This window comes from Lepisosteus platostomus, chromosome 8 (genome assembly GCF_059453375.1).
Source record: "Lepisosteus platostomus isolate fLepPlt1 chromosome 8, fLepPlt1.hap1, whole genome shotgun sequence".
Lineage (NCBI taxonomy): Eukaryota > Metazoa > Chordata > Actinopteri > Semionotiformes > Lepisosteidae > Lepisosteus > Lepisosteus platostomus.
The window spans coordinates 15,349,288-15,365,214 of NC_142618.1; the positions used below are offsets into that span (position 1 = coordinate 15,349,288).

Consider the following 15,927-nt stretch of genomic DNA (forward strand, 5'->3'; position numbering starts at 1 on the left):
GATCCCACTGCACAGCGGTCTGATCCGCTCCAGGATTTACACTGCTCTCAGACACACTCCCACTGCACAGCAGTCTGATCCACTCCAGGATTTACACTGCTCTCAGACACACTCCCACTGCACAGTGGTCTGATCCACTCCAGGCTTTACACTGCTCTCAGACACACTCCCACTGCACAGCGGTCTGATCCACTCCAGGCTTTACACTGCTCTCAGACACACTCCCACTGCACAGCGGTCTGATCCACTCCAGGCTTTACACTGCTCTCAGACACACTCCCACTGCACAGCGGTCTGATCCACTCCAGGATTTACACTGCTCTCAGACACACTCCCACTGCACAGCGGTCTGATCCACTCCTGGATTTACACTGCTCTCAGACACACTCCCACTGCACAGCGGTCTGATCCGCTCCAGGATTTACACTGCTCTCAGACACACTCCCACTGCACAGTGGTCTGATCCACTCCAGGCTTTACACTGCTCTCAGACACACTCCCACTGCACAGCGGTCTGATCCACTCCAGGCTTTACACTGCTCTCAGACACACTCCCACTGCACAGCGGTCTGATCCACTCCAGGCTTTACACTGCTCTCAGACACACTCCCACTGCACAGCGGTCTGATCCGCTCCAGGATTTACACTGCTCTCAGACACACTCCCACTGCACAGCGGTCTGATCCACTCCAGGCTTTACACTGCTCTCAGACACACTCCCACTGCACAGGGGTCTGATCCGCTCCAGGATTTACACTGCTCTCAGACACACTCCCACTGCACAGGGGTCTGATCCGCTCCAGGATTTACACTGCTCTGAGACACACTCCCACTGCACAGCGGTCTGATCCACTCCAGGATTTACACTGCTCTCAGACACACTCCCACTGCACAGCAGTCTGATCCGCTCCAGGATTTACACTGCTCTCAGACACACTCCCACTGCACAGCGGTCTGATCCACTCCAGGATTTACACTGCTCTCCCACTCTCCCACTGTCCCTGGATTCAAAGGGCTTCTCTGGCCACCTGTGGCGACATCAACACGCTGGGTCGGAGATTCCCAGTGTTCCCACCCCAGCTGTGTCCAGCTCCTGCTCCCGATCCTGGGGATCAGTCACTCTCTCCCTCCTCCCTCTCCCACTGTCCCGGCGTGCTCTCGCCGACAGTACCGAGCGGTTCGGGGGGCAGTCGGGGCTGGGGACCCCTGGCTCAGTCTCATGACGGCGGGGGCGCGGCACTCGGCACGGGCGCGTCAGGCGGGGGTCTGTGCGCTTTATAAACCCCCATTGCCCCCCGCTCGCGCGCACGCGGGAACGGCTCCGCCGCGAGGACACAGCGCCGGTCGCGGGGACAGAGACCCCGATAACAACCCCCCAGCAGTCATCTGAGGGAATGTAGGAGGAAAGTGGGGCACCAGGAGGAAAACCCGCACAGATACAGACGGAACATGGAGACTCCACGGAGAGCCACCTCGCACGCTTCAGCCGAACGGTAAAGGTAAAAAACAAAAAAAACACCTGCAAACCCAGACATCATGACGAAACGTGGTCAAATCTGGCAGCAGGCGAGGTTTTTCAGACCTGTAAACTACAGCCCGCGGTGGAAAATTAGCGTGCTCCGGTGCGATGTGGTGACTCTGGGCCGATAAGGCGCAAAACATCACGGTGAGGCAGTGAACTTCCGATGCGCACTTTCAGCGCGTTATCGGCGCCCAGGACTGAAAACACACCTCGTATCTCACGGGTGAGATTCCGCGAGGCGTGAATTAGCGTGACGAGCTGCCAGTAACCCTCCCTCGCGGTCTCTCTCTCATTCTGCAGAGAGCGACTCAAAATCAGCTCCGGAGCGCAGGACAGTAAGGCGAGACTGCGAGAGAGACGACAACCTTCAATTATTATTATTATTATTATTATTATTATTATTATTATTATTATTATTATTATTATTATTATTATTATTATTATTATTAATCTTACAAGAGCTCGACCTCCACGCCGCGAGGAACCGGTTGAAGGGTCTTTCTCGATTCTCTCCTGCCCACGGACTCGGGTAAGAAGTGCCGCCCGCGCGTGTCCGTGGACCCCGGTCAGCCCGGGGCGGTCCGGTCACGGGGCGGAACGGGCGAACCGCGGGCTCCTCGGGGGAACTGGGAGGTCGACAGGTCGCGCGGCGTCTCGGGTTGCTGTTCAGTCCCCGGCGGGGCGACACGGGGCGAGGAGCGGGGTGGAGCGGATAATGACTGCCGCTCCCTGCGACGGGTACCTGGCGGTGGAATTATCTCATTTGGCACCGACACATTAACCTCAGCCTCCGATCCTCGGCAGAGTGAGAGCCGTGTGTGTGGCAGCGCCCACCCGAGCTGTCAGATACCCCCCCAGATAACCCGTGGTCTGCCAGGTCAGGGCGGAGGCTGGCGCTCCAGGGTGCCGGTGCGACTCCCGCCCGTGGGGGTCCTTCTCTGTGGAGCCTGCATGTCGCCTCCTGTGTGTGTGTGTGTGGGGGGTCTCCTGAGGTGTCTTCCCTCAGACGAGCCTGTGTCTCCAGCTGGAGTCTCTCCATTGCTGCTGTGCCCCAGGTTTGGGCACGGTATTGCCAAGCCCAGCCAGGATGGGCTCTGCGTGCCCTGAGAGGGGATGGGTGCAGTGAAACGAGCTCGAATGGACTGTAACGAAGTGTGCCGCAAGCCCACTCTCAGTGTGCAGGGCTCAGCTCAGCGCAGGCGCGGTCAGCGCCCCAGCGCACCGCGTACGCTCTGCCTCAGGGAGAACTGGGACACCATTCCAGACCAAGTGTAGACACAGCAGGGCAAGCGCTGAGCCAGAACAGGCTGGAGTCAGGAAAAGACTGACACGCATAGTCGGGATACCAACACAGAACTGAAATCAAAGGGTGTTGTGTTAAAATTTTGTAATAAATTAGTAAGGTCTCACTTAGACTACTGTGTACGTTTCTGAACTACACTAACAGACTGAAGGAACTGAGTCTCTTTAGTCTGAAGGGAGTGTCCCACACTGACAGGCTGAAGGAACTGAGTCTCTTTAGTCCGAAGGGAGTGTCCCACACTGACAGGCTGAAGGAACTGGGTCTCTTTAGTCCGAAAGGAGTGTCGCACACTGACAGGCTGAAGGAACCGAGTCTCTTTAGTCCGAAGGGAGTGTCCCATATTGACAGGCTGAAGGAACTGAGTCTCTTTAGTCCGAAGGGAGTGTCCCACACTGACAGGCTGAAGGAACTGAGTCTCTTTAGTCTGAAGGGAGTGTCCCACACTGACAGGCTGAAGGAACTTAAGTCTCTTCAGTCTGGAACAAAGATGGCCATAGGATTTGTAAACATCACAGAAGTGTATAGGAAACTGAGAAGAGGAAGTACATCTTTACACAAAGGTTGGTGGAAGTATGGAACAATTCTTTCCATAAATATCTGTATGAGATCCTGGAGTCAATTAACTCCTAATTACCAAATGAACCTCCCCTTGTTTGTGGTCTGTCTTATGTTCTAGATCATGGACCTCAAACTCATTTTTAAGGGGGGCCAAACTAAAAACATTTAATCGTGTTGCGGACCACACATGCAGAGATAAGTACTGATTACAGTTCTGTTAGACATTTTTCCACATATGCAAGTGAATGTAGCCTATACAAAGTATTGCTTCAGTATTCCTCTATTGAAGAATATGGTTGAGCATTTTTCATAAAAGAAAATGTATTCAAGATAAAAATTAGATCACACATTTTAGGTAATTTTTGGCAATGTAACTATATTGCACAAAAAGAGTTGAAATACATTAATTGAAATGAATAAAAACAAACAAACACAAATAAGGATAGGTCTACATCACAAACTGCTAGCCGACTGTAGTAGTTCAGGTGGTAGCTGTGTCAGCGTGCGTAGGCAGCAAAGGAACAAGTAATAGGTTTATTCCATGCTGAAAAGAGAAGAAAGAAAACACAACGTCTCGGCCGTGGAAACACACCTGAAGAAGGCTCCACGGCCGAAACGTTGTGTTTTCTTTCTTCTCTTTTCAGCCTGGAAGAAACCTATTACCTGTTAGCCTCCTGTTGCTTTGCCAAGCCAGAAACCTGAGCTCTTTTCTTTGATGCAAGAAAAGTCTAACCCGGGCATAAAATCCTGAAGCGCAACGTGAATATGTAATACATTCGGTCGCTTTCTCTGCAAGCTGCTCTTGTAGGTCGTTAGCAATCTCGTCCACTGGAATAGCCATCGTACTTCTAGTGAGAGTCCCTGTCTCTGGACACACGGCTTCACTGACTTTCACCAGGCACTGCTTTAGAGAACCGCCCTCTCAGAACGGTCTCCCTGATTTAGCCATTTGGTAAAACTTGCCTTCCCTGCTGCTACAGTATGGGATTTGGCCTTTGTAAAACAGACTCTGCTGATAATCAAGTTCCCCTTTGAACTCGTTTTTTTCTTTCCCTTTCCACAGTATGTATGCCCTCGTGTTTTTCTCAGTGCTTTGTCTGGTGATGGCGCCTCCTGTTAAACTCTTTCGTAACGGCCACAGTCTCCTGGCATTTTAGACACAACGAGTTTCCCCTGTGTTCAACGAACAGGTTTTCTCTCTCCCACCTCTCCCACCCTCTCTGCCTACTTTTCTTCTCTTCGACATCGTCTTTCCCGCTAGCCATCACCACAGTTCCGCACAAGATGATGGCGGTTTTTCTACTACTAGATTCACGGTGAGATCTGTGGAAACGTGGCCAATCGAATTAGTTTTGCTCCTGGGGGGGGGACATTAATACCCAGTTGTTGTGTGATGCGATTGGCTCTCGGGAATTGGAGTTCTTGCTGGAGAGGGGGAAAGTCTTGCAAGGACAGGACAGGAACAGATTGCGGGGCGCGAGAGTGCACCGCGTGTTCTGGATCACTGCGAGGCTGCTCCGGTTTGTCGCTAGCGAGCTCAGTATCGGTGTGCATGTGGGCGAGCGAGTCTCCCCCCTCAGAGCCACTGACACGGCCTGCAGAGACAGCGCTCACTGCGTCTGCAAAACAGCGGTGACAAGATTGGACCATCGCGACAGCAGTTCACATTTCCTGTGTGACGGGGGTTCGAGAAATCGAAGAGACAGAAGCGCGCACACGCTCTCTCTCGTACAGGAAGTCATGGGGGGTATGAGCATCTTTCTGAATGAGGGAGCCTGCAGCTCGTTAACTGCGTGCTGTGGCCGAAGGGTGGGATACGAGGCCGGTCAGTGACCGGCTGGGCCGCGCCTCAAACCTTAAACACGAGGTCGGACGAACCCCTTTAATATCTGCGGTTTCCACTTAAAAACCGTGCATCACCTCTCAAAGAACAACACTGTCAATCCTGAGGGACCCCAGTGGTCTTCACAAAAGGAGATCCTGCACCCTTCACCCCCTACTGATATGCAGCCCCACTACACACAGATCAGGGCAGCAGAGAGGAACCAGGGGGATTGTGGGATTACAGAGTGGAGTTTAGTCAGGACTCTGAGGTTAACACTCATCCCTAGTGTCTTTAATGCCCAAGTAGTCAGGACCTCAGTTTAATGTCAGATCTGTAGGATGGCACCTCAGGCTGCACAGTGAAATTGTGCTCCAGGGGGCAGAGTGCCAACTACTGGTCCTCGGAAGGGAAATCTGGAAGAAGCTGCCCAGATGATGCCCAGGCTTCCTTCAAGAAACAGTTAGATGAGATACTGCTTTCAGGTCAGGAGACACCTCTTTACACAGAGGGTGGTGGGAGTCTGAAACAAGCTGCCCAGCCTTATTGTTGAAGCTTCTTTCAGGAAACAGCTGGATGAGATCCTGAGATCAGCTAATGGTCCAGAGGGGCTGAACAGCCTCCTCTCCATTCTAACAGGTTGGACGTTCTCGTGTTCAGCCCGCATCCTGATTTCCTGGGAATGTCTCCCCCCATCCCAGGGGTGACCGTCGGGGGTCTGACGGTCAGGCTGCGGGGCAAACAGTCGCTCGAGTCTGGACGACAGGAGGAGGAGAACTGGCGGGACAGAGAGATGGGAGCAGGAAATGGTTATAACCGAGTTACACAACAGGAAGTCAGCATCTGTGCGCTATCAGGGTCTCAGATAGGGATCTATCTCTAGCGCAGCAGACCTGCCTCTTCTTATCTGAGCTCCGACAACATTAACTGCTCCTCCGATCAGACTCTTGCTGCACCAGCAACAATGCAGTTGTGGTCAGGCACAATGCAGGAGGTTCAGGATCTGATAAGACGAGTCAAATCAGTAAAAACCCAAAAAGGCAAAAGCAAGGTTACCTGTTACTCTCTGTAACTGAGACTGAGATCTGTTGTCTGCAGGGGTGGATTAAGGTGATCAGAGGCCGCACCGATCCCAATTACCAGAAAAAAAGCGGAGAGAAAATACTGTAATAATTCAGTGACGCATTCGGAATAAGAGCCTGCTACCGCCGATTCAAACGGAATATGACGCGGCACACACAGGGAACACGCACACACAGTGCCATAGCCTGTAAAGTAATGTAAGTGCAGCCAATCAATCAGCTTCCCAGCCAGTCTGCGCGCTGGCTCGTCGTCGTGAGCGGCGGGGGTGCGGTCTGCGCCCGGGCTAGAGTTAGCCGCAGCTCGCCTGTCGGCCGCGGCTGTTGAACTGTAGCAGTGGCCGCAACGTCAGCCGTAAACTCGGGTTCGGGGTCTGGCTCAGGCTGAGTGGATCACGATCCAGCGGACTTGAAATAACCAGTTGATCTGGGGGTCTTTTTAAGTAGATCCTGATCTCCTAACCGCTGGGCTTTTCGGTTTTGCGCCCCACTACCTATTATACATATTATTGTAAGTAACACGGCCGACACGGGTGAGCGCCCTGTACTCTCCTGCGCATCACAGGCATGTTGGCCAGCTAGGCGAACGAGAGTCTTCCCTAGCTCGGCTGGCAAGGTCCCCGCTGATCGACGCTGGAGACCTCGGGTTCGAGCCCATGTGGTGAGGGTACAAGCCTGCGAACCGGAACTTGCTGCGATGTTTTCTATCACACGTTTTGAGGCTAGCCACCGTAAACGTGCACCAGAGATGACACAGCAGTGATATAAAATCCACCAAAGTTAATTTGAACTGCGAACCCATTGCATCTAACCAATCGTCCATTCACAAATCATTCAACGTTTTTATGCACCAATGGGGGCCCACAGGTCCGTTACAACAATAAAACAAAACAATTCTGGCCAATCAGGGGCCCCTGATCAATCTGGGCTCCTAGGCTACAGAACCCAGCCTGTTCGTTAATCTGCCCCAAATTGTCTGAACCAGGACAAGAGAGAGAAAGAGAGAGACTTGAGGTTGATACTGCAGTACAGTACAGTAACACTGCACTGAGAGAGAGGGGTTAATACAGTACAGACACTCTGACTGGACACTCCAGTACATTAACACTGCACTGAGAGAGAGGGGTTAGTACAGTACAGACACACTGACTGGACACTCCAGTACATTAACACTGCACTGAGAGAAAGGGGTTAATACAGACACTGGACACTCAGTAATAAACATGCACAACAGGACAGGAGACACAGTGGGAGAGAGGAGACAACAGAGTAATAAACACACACAACAGGAAGGGAGACAGAGAGACAGATGAAATATAAGCCCTCAGTAGTAAATGAGACTCAGTAAAGAGAGTCATGCAGAGAGAGAGAGGAGATGGAAAGACTGGAGCTGTTTCTTTCTTTACATGAGCAGGCACACAGTAGTCAATTGTTTCCACTTCTAACCACACAGACCTGCTCAGCACTGGGAGTGATCAGAGCAGTGATACCACACAGCAGATTTCCATATGGAAATACCTCACACATCCAACGGGTACACAATAACAGGGAGCAGCAGCCCGAGATGGATAATTAACAGAGATCCAGGAACGGTTTTAGTAAACAAAGAATACGGCAGATTATAAGGTGTACTGTACAGTACCCTCTCCCTGTGATCTGTCAGCCCCTCTCACTCCCTCCACTCTGTCCTGTATTAATCCCTCTCTCTGTATTATCTCTATTACCCCCCTGGCTGGCTCATTAACAGAGATATTGAACATTATTGATCAGCAAAACCAAGGAGCTGATCGTTGATTTCAGGAAACTGCAAACCGGACATGCCCCTATCCACATCAACGGGACTGAAGTGGAAAGGGTCAGTAACTTTAAATTCCTTGGCGTCCATATCACCGAGGACCTCACATGGTCTCTCAACGCCCCTTGTCTGATAAAGAAAGCGCAACAGGGCCTGTACTTCCTAAGACGGTTGAAGAAGGCTAAGATATGTCCCCAGATCCTCACTACCTTTTACAGATGCACTACAGAAAGCACACTGACAGGCTGCATCACAGTGTGGGATGGCAACTGCAGTGCTGCTGACCGCAAAGCCCTACAGCGGGTGGTGAAAACTGCCCAGTCCATCACTGGGGTTGCTCTCCCATCTATCCAGGACATTTATGACAGACGGTGCTTGAGGAAAGCTCTAAGCATCATCAAAGACCCTACACACCCCAGCTACAGACTGTATAATCTGCTACCATCTGGAAAAAGGTACCAGAGCATTCAGGCCCCGACTACCAGACTCGGAGACAGTTTTTACCCCCGCACTATCAAACTATCAAACTCCCAGCCTCTCTCACTCTCACCTCACCTCTAACCTGTGATCTGAACCTCACAGTGCCTTCTTACTTACCAAAAACTCACACATTGAAATCTACCTCTACCTTACACGTCGAAGGCTCACTCCCATAATTTCAATCCCTTTATTTCATTCTGCTGATGCATGGTTTTGCACATAACCTGTTACCTTTTTGTTGTTTTGCACATTGCCTGTTGTTGTTTTTGCACATTGCCTGTTGTTGTTTTTTTCACACTGCCTGTTGTCTCTGTCTTTCTTTTATTATACAATTGTATTGTTGTTGTTTTTTTGTGCTACTTATGTCCGAGAGCTAGCTAAATAGCATTTCATTATACCATATACCTGTATATGAGTATAATGACAATAAACTTGAACTTGAACTTGAACTTGAGGAGCTCAGACTGTTCCCACAGCTCTGTTAGCTCACTGATAAGAGATATTGATCAGTGTTGGTCATGAGCTCTGACTGTTCCCACAGCTCTGTTAGCTCATTGATAGAGATATTGATCAGTGTTGATCAGGAGCTCAGACTGTTCCCACAGCTCTGTTAGCTCATTGATAGAGATATTGATCAGTGTTGGTCAGGAGCTCACCTTTTGGGTGGGATTACGACTTAGAGACCTCAGCATATACACCACTAACTAACCTGTCTCATGACAGTCTAAACCCAGTCCAGGTTTCCTGTTAGTGTGTAAGCAGTCCAATGCTTAGTGAATTCTGCTTCCCCGTAGCAAGCTCACTATTGAAGATATTGAACGGTGCTGGTCTCAGGCTGCAGCCCTGTCTCAACCAAGACCTGAAGAAAGAATTCTGTCCTTTTGTTTCCAATTTTCATTGCACACTTGTTCTCTAAGTACATTGAGTCAATTACATCACAGACTTTATCTCCTACGCCACTTTGAAGAAGTTTGTAAAACAGTCTTTTGTGCCAGAATTGAGTCAAATGCTTTTATTGAAATCAATAAAGCAGGCAAATAGTCTTCTGTTGCCTTTTGATGGATATGTTTGTCCATAAGTGTGTGTAGGGTGGAAATGTGGTTGGATGTGTGGTGGTTTGGTAGGAAGCCGATCTGACATGGTGCTCAGTAGGGAAAGCCAGTGTCTGAGAATTTGTGATACTGTAGAAAACCTTCCCCATCTCAGTCTGTCTCCACACACACATGGATGGAGGGCCCTGTGTGTGCTCTTGACTCTCTCAGGGAGACACCCAGCCCTCAGCATGAGGCTGAAGTTTCAGCAGGGCTGGCTGCAGCTCTGAGCTGCTGTATCTCAGCGTCTCGTTGTTGACTCCATCTTGGCCACAGGCTTTGCGTGGTCTGAGGGCCTGGAGTTTGTCCAGTAGCTCCTGCTCTGGGACGGGGGAGTCTAAGGGGTTTTCGTCGGCGTTTATAGCCAGTTCCAGTTATTTTTAGTTTTTCCCATACTGTTTGTGGCTTTGTTCTAATGCTACTGTATATGGGAACGTTTGGTCGAGACTTTTAAAATGGGGTTTCCAGAATGATCCATTTTGCGTGGCCAGTTCTTAGGGTTTTGATTTATTTCCACCTTTCCCAGAAGCCGATTAGGCTGATTGATTCTTTGATTCCTGAGAGCTGCCTGTGGTTCTTTATTTTCAAGGGTGTGTTTAGATTAATTTTTCCATCTAGCTTTATCTGAGGCTCAGATCTGTGTTGTGTAGGTTGTTATTTGAAGGTTTTTACAGCGCTTGTCTGATGTTTATGCAATCTCTACCAACCCAAAACACTTTCGATTTTGAGTGTTTTTTAGTATTATATTCTCTTTAATTGTGATGTCAAGGGTAATTTTCCAAATGTGTGATTTAAAATCTTTATTATTTCTGGATTTTCAGATCATTTAGTTCTCTCTCTGTGAAATGACCAAATTCTCTGTGCTGTATTAACCCCTCTCTCTCTGTGCTGTATTAACCCCTCTATCTGTGCTGTATTAACCCCTCTCTCTCTGTGCTGTATTAACCCCTCTCTCTCTGTGCTGTATTAACCCCTCTATCTGTGCTGTATTAACCCCCTCTCTCTGTGCTGTATTAACCCCTCTCTCTCTGTGCTGTATTAACCCCTCTGTCTGTGCTGTATTAACCCCTCTCTCTCTGAGCTGTATTAACCCCTCTATCTGTGCTGTATTAACCCCTCTCTCTCTGTGCTGTATTAACCCCTCTGTCTGTGCTGTATTAACCCCTCTCTCTCTGAGCTGTATTAACCCCTCTATCTGTGCTGTATTAACCCCCCTCTCTCTGTGCTGTATTAACCCCTCTCTCTCTGTGCTGTATTAACCCCTCTCTCTCTGAGCTGTATTAACCCCTCTGTCTGTGCTGTATGAACCCCTCTCTCTCTGTGTGCTGTATTAACCCCTCTGTCTGTGCTGTATTAACCCCTCTCTCTCTGAGCTGTATTAACCCCTCTATCTGTGCTGTATTTAACCCCTCTCTCTCTGTGCTGTATTAACCCCTCTCTCTCTGTGCTGTATTAACCCCTCTCTCTCTGTGCTGTATTAACCCCCTCTCTCTGTGCTGTATTAACCCCTCTCTCTCTGAGCTGTATTAACCCCTCTGTCTGTGCTGTATTTAACCCCTCTCTCTCTGTGCTGATTTAACCCCTCTCTCTGTGCTGTATTAACCCCTCTCTCTCTGTGCTGTATTAACCCCTCTCTCTGTGTGCTGTATTAACCCCTCTGTCTGTGCTGTATTAACCCCTCTCTCTCTGAGCTGTATTAACCCCTCTATCTGTGCTGTATTAATCCCTCTCTCTCTGAGCTGTATTAACCCCTCTCTCTCTGTGCTGTATTAACCCCTCTGTCTGTGCTGTATTAACCCCTCTCTCTCTGAGCTGTATTAACCCCTCTCTCTCCCTCTCCCTGTCTGTCTCTCCTCAGCTCTCCTGCTGCCATGTCTCAGCTGTCCTCCTTCAACCTGTCGGAGTTCTGCCCCCTGATCCGGGAGATGCTGAACCACTCCCGCAACAACGACACGCGGGTCAACCTGCCGGTGGTGGCGGTGCACGGGCTGGTGTCCGCCGTGGGCATCCTGGAGAACGCCCTCATCCTGTGGGTGGTGGGCTTCCGGATCCGACGCACCGTGATCGCCGTGTGGGTGCTGAACCTGGCGCTGTCCGACTTCCTGGCCACCCTCACCCTGCCGCTGTTCACCCACTACCTGGCGTCCGCGCACAGCTGGGACCTGGGCCAGCGCCTGTGCCAGATCCAGTCCACCATCTTCTTCGTCAACATGTTCGTCAGCGGCTTCCTGCTGGCCTCCATCAGCCTGGACCGCTGCCTGCTGGTGCTGCGGCCCGTGTGGTGCCAGAACCACCGGTCCGTGTCAGCCGCCTGGAAGGTGTGCGCGGCGGTGTGGGCCGCGGCGGTGCTCAACAGCGTGCCGTACTCCGTCTTCCGCGCCGTGATCCCGCGGCAGGACGGGCGCCGGCTGTGCTACCACAACTTCGCCCTGCACGCGGCGCCGGGGCCGCTGGAGCGGACCTGCCGGCTGCGCCAGGACGCCACCGCCCTGTCCAAGTTCCTGCTGGCGTTCCTGATCCCGTTCTGCGTCATCGGCGGGAGCTACGCGCTGGTGAGCGTCCGGCTGCGCCAGCGCGAGCGCCGCAAGGGCCCCGCCCGCTTGTCCGCGCGCTTCTTCAAGCTGGTGGTGGCCGTCATCGTGGTCTTCCTCTGCTGCTGGGCGCCCTACCACGCCATGTGCCTGCTGGAGGTGATGGCGCACCGGTACCCGGCGCTGCGGCCCAAGGTGGAGATCGGGCTGCCCGTGGCCACCACCTTCTCCTTCCTCAACTGCGTGCTGAACCCCGTCCTCTACGTCTTCAGCTGCCCCGACTTCTGCCACCGCATCCGGCAGTCTCTGGCCGCCGTCCTGGAGGGGCTGCTGGTGGAGGACGAGGAGGGAGGCCCGTGGGGGGGCTCCGGGGGGGGCGAGAGGTCGAGCCAAGGCCAGAGGAGGAACACTCCCCACGCCCCCCTCCGGCCCCCCGGCTCGCTGGTCCTGTCCACCCAGGTGTCCGTCTGCGCCTACAGCTTCACGCACTGCAGTGGGAGCAGCAGCCAGGCCTCCTGTCCCACCAGCCCACTGTAGAGAGAGGAGACAGGTACATACAAGCACACTGACAGGTACAGGCACACTGACTGACAGGTACAGGCACACTGACTGACAGGTACAGGCACACTGACTGACAGGTACAGGCACACTGACAGGTACAGGCACACTGACTGACAGGTACAGGCACACTGACTGACAGGTACAGGCACACTGACAGGTACAGGCACACTGACTGACAGGTACAGGCACACTGACTGACAGGTACAGGCACACTGACAGGTACAGGCACACTGACTGACAGGTACAAGCACACTGACTGACAGGTACAGGCACACTGACAGGTACAGGCACACTGACTGACAGGTACAAGCACACTGACTGACAGGTACAGGCACACTGACTGACAGGTACAAGCACACTGACTGACAGGTACAAGCACACTGACTGACAGGTACAGGCACACTGACTGACAGGTACAGGCACACTGACAGGTACAGGCACACTGACTGACAGGTACAGGCACACTGACAGGTACAGGCACACTGACTGACAGGTGCAGGCACACTGACAGGTACAGGCACACTGACTGACAGGTACAGGCACACTGACAGGTACAGGCACACTGACTGACAGGTACAGGCACACTGACTGACAGGTACAGGCACACTGACAGGTACAGGCACACTGACTGACAGGTACAGGCACACTGACAGACAGGTACAGGCACACTGACAGGTACAGGCACAGGCACACTGACAGGTACAGGCACAGGCACACTGACAGGTACAGGCACAGAGGTATACACACACAGACACACTGACAGACATACTTACTGACACCAACAGATGGACACAAACAGGCAGAAAAAGGTCCTGTTCATCTGGATTACTGAAAGAGGAGAAGGGAGATATACCACATCCAAAAGAAACAGAAACTGTATTTTTAACATTATGGGAATAACATAGCTGGGAAGGCTGGGAACTGTGCTCTCAGTGACTGCTGGGAAGATAGCAGCTGGTATCTGTGCCTGTATTTTCCATTTCTCGATGTTTCAACATCCAACATGCTAGAAAGCCAATCTAGTTGTGCTTCTCCATAAGTCAACAGCACAAAGCCCTCTTGAAGAGCCTCCATCCCCCTAACTGATGATAGGAAGGGATGGGAATGATGATAATGATGGGGAAGATGGTGGTGATGATGGTAGTGGGGATGAAAATGATGAGGATGATGCTGATGGTGGTAATGAGGATAATGAAGATAATGGGGATGAAGGTCAGGATGATGGGATGGTGATGGTAATGATGATGGTGGTGATGATGGTGATGAAGGTCACGATGATGATGGTGATGATGTTGATAGAGGAGATGACGGTGATGCTGGATGTTATAGTGATAGTGATGATGATGATGTGATGAAGGTCATGATGATGGTGATGATGACAATGATGATGGGGTGGTGATGATGGTGATGACGTTGATAGGGGTGATGATGATGATGGTGATGATGATAGTAATGGGGGTGATTATGCTAGGGATGATCGTGATTATGGTGATGGTGATCAGGGTCATTATGGGAATGAAGATGATGATGATACTTGTGATGATTATGGGGATGATGATGATGGTTATGATGTAGATGATTATGGAAAAGATGACAATGGTAATGGTGGGTGTTAGGGTGATTAAAATGAAGATTACAATAATGGGGATGATGAAGATGATTATAAGAAAGAAGATTTTGGATTACGGTGAAGGGAAAGATGATGGCGATGAAAGAGATTATGATAGAGGTGATGGGGATGGACATTATGGTGTTGGTGGTGATGATGATAAAGTGTTGACAGAAACATCATCTAGAATGCACTTTCTTGTATTTTATATGATAGAAGTTATACAAGTAAGAATTTGTTAGTATTCTGAGAGCAATCCTTCCTTTCTCCTTTCTCTCAGGAAAGGAAAGAGGAGCCTGCAGCCTGGAGATCAAAGCCCTTCTCCCAGTCTGGGATCAGAAACACTCTGTAAACAACAGCACACTTCTTTATTGTGACGCTGTCTGGGGTTGAATAAAATAAAGATCAAATGAAAAATCCTTTTTTTCTGACACTGGCCATGAGGCCATTTTAATTAACCAGCACACACAACTGTACCCCCGGGTACTTTCCTCTTCTCTCATCTCCTGTCCATCTCTGTCAGGCCCGGACTCAAAGGAGTCTCCCTCACTGACAGGTTGGAGAAACTGAGTCTCTTTAGTCTGAAAGGAGTGTCCCAACGATGACAGATTGAAGGGACTGAGTCTCTTTAGCCTGAAGGAAGTGTCCCACAATGACAGGCTGAAGGAACTGAGTCGCTTCAGTATGGAACAGAGAAGACTTACAAGTTGATCTGACCCAAGGATTCAAAATCCCCAAAGACTCAGACAATCTCAATCCACTGGACTTCTTCAGAATCAACACTGAAACACAAACCAGAGGACACAAATGAAAAGTACGTGGAAGTGCTTTTGAAATTGAGATCAGGAGAGGTTTTTTTTCTCAAGGAGAGGTGGGAGTGTAGAACAAGCTGCACAGCCGTGTTGCTGAAGATGAAACTGTGTTTTGTTTTTCTTCAAGAAACAGCTGGGTGAGGTACTTGGATCAATGAACTACTTGCTTCCAAGCAGGCTAGATGGGCTGAGTGCCCTCTTCGTGCTTGTAGCCTGTTTGTTTTCTTGTTTTCTTTACATGTAACAATTATAATGTTCCTCTCTTCTGCATTTGTACTCTGTATGTCTGCTCTGATTTACACACTGCTCCTAATGCACTGTAAATTGTTATTGATTAAATGTTGAATATAAAACCCAAAATGTGTGTACACAAGCCTAAAGCACAGAAGCCACAAGTACAATCTGTGAAGAAAATTAATAATATAATAATAACATCAGTTTATTTACAATTTCTTGCATTAGGAATTTGTCTTTTCACATACCCCAGCTTGCTCTCCATGAGACACACAGACAGGGAGAGAAGCTTGGGGTCAGAGCACAGGGTCAGCTATTGTATAGCACTGCTGGAGCAGTTGGGGTGAAGGGCCTTGCTCAGGGGCCCAACAGAGTATGATTCCTCTGCCAGCTGCAGGACTTGAACCAGCACCCTTCCAGCTACAGGCACAGAGCCTTAGCCACAGAGCCACCACTCTGCCCCAAAGGAAATTTAAAGGAAATTACTTAAATGTGAGCATTGAATACACAGAACTAAAAACACAAGACAC

At 50.4% G+C, this 15,927-nt stretch overlaps 1 protein-coding gene across 3 annotated transcripts; it reads left to right on the top strand.

The window, feature by feature from the left end:
* Nucleotides 1-1,586: 1,586 nt before the first annotated feature.
* LOC148656733 (prostaglandin D2 receptor 2) lies at nucleotides 1,587-15,523 on the top strand. Of its 3 annotated transcripts, none has more exons than XM_088642561.1 (3): nucleotides 1,587-2,051; nucleotides 11,509-12,640; nucleotides 14,632-15,523. In XM_088642561.1, the coding sequence occupies exons 2-3, from the start codon at nucleotides 11,522-11,524 to the stop codon at nucleotides 14,701-14,703; spliced, it is 1,191 nt and encodes a 396-aa protein (XP_088498687.1). In that variant the 5' UTR covers nucleotides 1,587-2,051; nucleotides 11,509-11,521; the 3' UTR covers nucleotides 14,704-15,523. The 3 variants fall into 3 exon arrangements, with proteins under 3 accessions (XP_088498687.1, XP_088498686.1, XP_088498685.1); XM_088642560.1 differs by having other exon boundaries at nucleotides 1,588-2,051; nucleotides 11,509-12,731; XM_088642559.1 differs by having other exon boundaries at nucleotides 1,589-2,051; nucleotides 11,509-15,523.
* Nucleotides 15,524-15,927: the final 404 nt, after the last annotated feature.